This window comes from Trichechus manatus, unplaced genomic scaffold (assembly GCF_000243295.1).
Source record: "Trichechus manatus latirostris isolate Lorelei unplaced genomic scaffold, TriManLat1.0 scaffold00268, whole genome shotgun sequence".
In the NCBI taxonomy this organism is placed as follows: domain Eukaryota; kingdom Metazoa; phylum Chordata; class Mammalia; order Sirenia; family Trichechidae; genus Trichechus; species Trichechus manatus.
The window spans coordinates 619,537-621,518 of NW_004444204.1; the positions used below are offsets into that span (position 1 = coordinate 619,537).

Consider the following 1,982-nt stretch of genomic DNA (forward strand, 5'->3'; position numbering starts at 1 on the left):
GTTCAATTTGTTGGTTCTAGCATAGTGTTTTAATATCTGATAGTCATTTTTTTTCCTCAGAATTTCTTGACTATTCCTACTCGTTCATTTTTTCATACATAACTATTATTTCTGAAATATAGCATAAATATATTCTTATAGATATTCTTATCAAGTTTTAAAGGTTCTAGCAAAGAAGGAATACTAAGTATGTTAATATAATTAAAAAATGAGACACAATTAAAAAACTCAGTTACAGGCTAGGTTAAGAAACATTAAGACATACCAGACCCAGTAGTGATATACTGAATTTTCCATACTCTCTAAACAAGATTAAATGAGCCAATAATGAGATATATGTAAGAAACTAATGTGAATTAGAATATACCCAAAACTGTCTGAGAGGATAGTTCATGGAGATCATCAGAACAGGTGCTTAGTTTGCAGAGATTCAGGTAAGGAGGCTACTTTCCCCACTCTCAAGTCCAGCTAATCTTTATGAGAGAAGCTTGCTCACTTTCTCCAAAAACCCTTGCTTCACCTGTTTGTTCCTCAGGGTGTAGATGAAGGGGTTGACCATAAGGGTCACCACAGTGTTGAGCGGGGCCACCACTTTGCTTCTGTCCTCCCCCTGGCTGCACTTGCCTGACTGGATATACATGAGGATACAGCTGCCATAGAAGAGAAACAGGACAATGATGTGCGAGGAGCAAGTTGAGAAGGCTTTCTGCCGCTCCTTGGGTGAGGGGATGTGCAGGATGGTGTGGAGGATGTGGCCATAGCAGGTGGCTGTCACGGACAGAGTGCCCAGTAAGCTGAAGTTGGCCACAATAAAGCCCAGAAGCTCTATCAGACTTGTGTCTGCACGTACGAGTTCCAGGAGGAGAAAGCTGTCACAGAAGAAATGATTAACGGTATTGGGGCCACAGAATGGCTGCTGAAATGTGATTGAACTAGGAAAAATGATGAGAAGGAATCCTGCCTTCCATGAACAAAGGACCAAGTGGACATAGGCCCTTTTGCTTATGATGGTGGCATAGCGCAGGAGGTTACAGATAGCCACATACTTGTTAAAAGACATCACTGCCAGTAGGAGGAACTCTGTGGTACCCAGGAAGAAATAAAAGAAAAACTGGAGCAAACAACTTGCTAGGGAGATAGTCTTATATCCTGTCAGGATATTGGTCACCATCTTGGGGAAAATGAGTGAGGTGAACCAGATCTCCAAGATAGCAAAGTTGTGGAGGAAGTAGTACATGGCAGTGTGGAGGCGTCTGTCCATGAGGGTGATGATCACAATGAGGAGGTTCCCCAGGAGAGTGAGGAGGTGGTTCAGGAGGAACCCCAGGAAGATGAGCATCTGCAGCTCACAGGCATCTGAGAGCCCCAGCAAGACACACTCAGTGACAGTGGTGCTGTTGCCCATGGTTCCTCTGATCTCAGCTGGGGACAGCCAATCAGAGGTGTTCAACATCAGGGTTGTGATGCTCTGGGCATCTGAGGACAGCCTGGAGCTGAAAGAAAAGAAAAATAAGTGTCAGAGTTTGAGCTGAAGGACTCCTTTATTCCTTTGGGCTACAAGCCTCTTTCGGTCTCTCTCCTTAGGCTGATTGTTTAGATCTCTCATGTACTCAGCATCTACTCAAATTTGAGCGAGTTTAGGATTCATGACATGCTTGAGATTTTGTTGAAAAAGTTTTGACTTTACCAATTCTTTTTCCATTTTCTTTATTTTTTTTAATGAAGTTGTATTAAATCCCCTTCATTCTTTTCTTTTTTGATCAGATGATGTCTTTCCCTATATTCCTCCAAATGCTGGAAGGAGTTTCTCAATCCATTAAAATATTTCCTTCCCCAAATCCCACATTCAGTGATTCACAGACTTTTATTGAAAGCATTGATGGAATGCTTACTCTAGAGCTTGTTACAGAATGCATTTTAGAGAGATTGTGATTGCACCTGAGCTCCATCACTTAATATCTTATTTAGGGCTGGTTAGCTAA

The 1,982-nt window shown here is 41.9% G+C and overlaps 1 protein-coding gene across 1 annotated transcript; it reads right to left on the reverse strand.

Annotated features, from left to right (window-relative positions):
• Positions 1-475: 475 nt before the first annotated feature.
• LOC101349598 (olfactory receptor 49-like) lies at positions 476-1,453 on the reverse strand. Its single transcript, XM_004389944.2, has one exon. It carries the CDS (start codon positions 1,451-1,453, stop codon positions 476-478), a length of 978 nt encoding a protein of 325 aa, XP_004390001.2.
• Between the last annotated feature and the right edge of the window lie 529 nt (positions 1,454-1,982).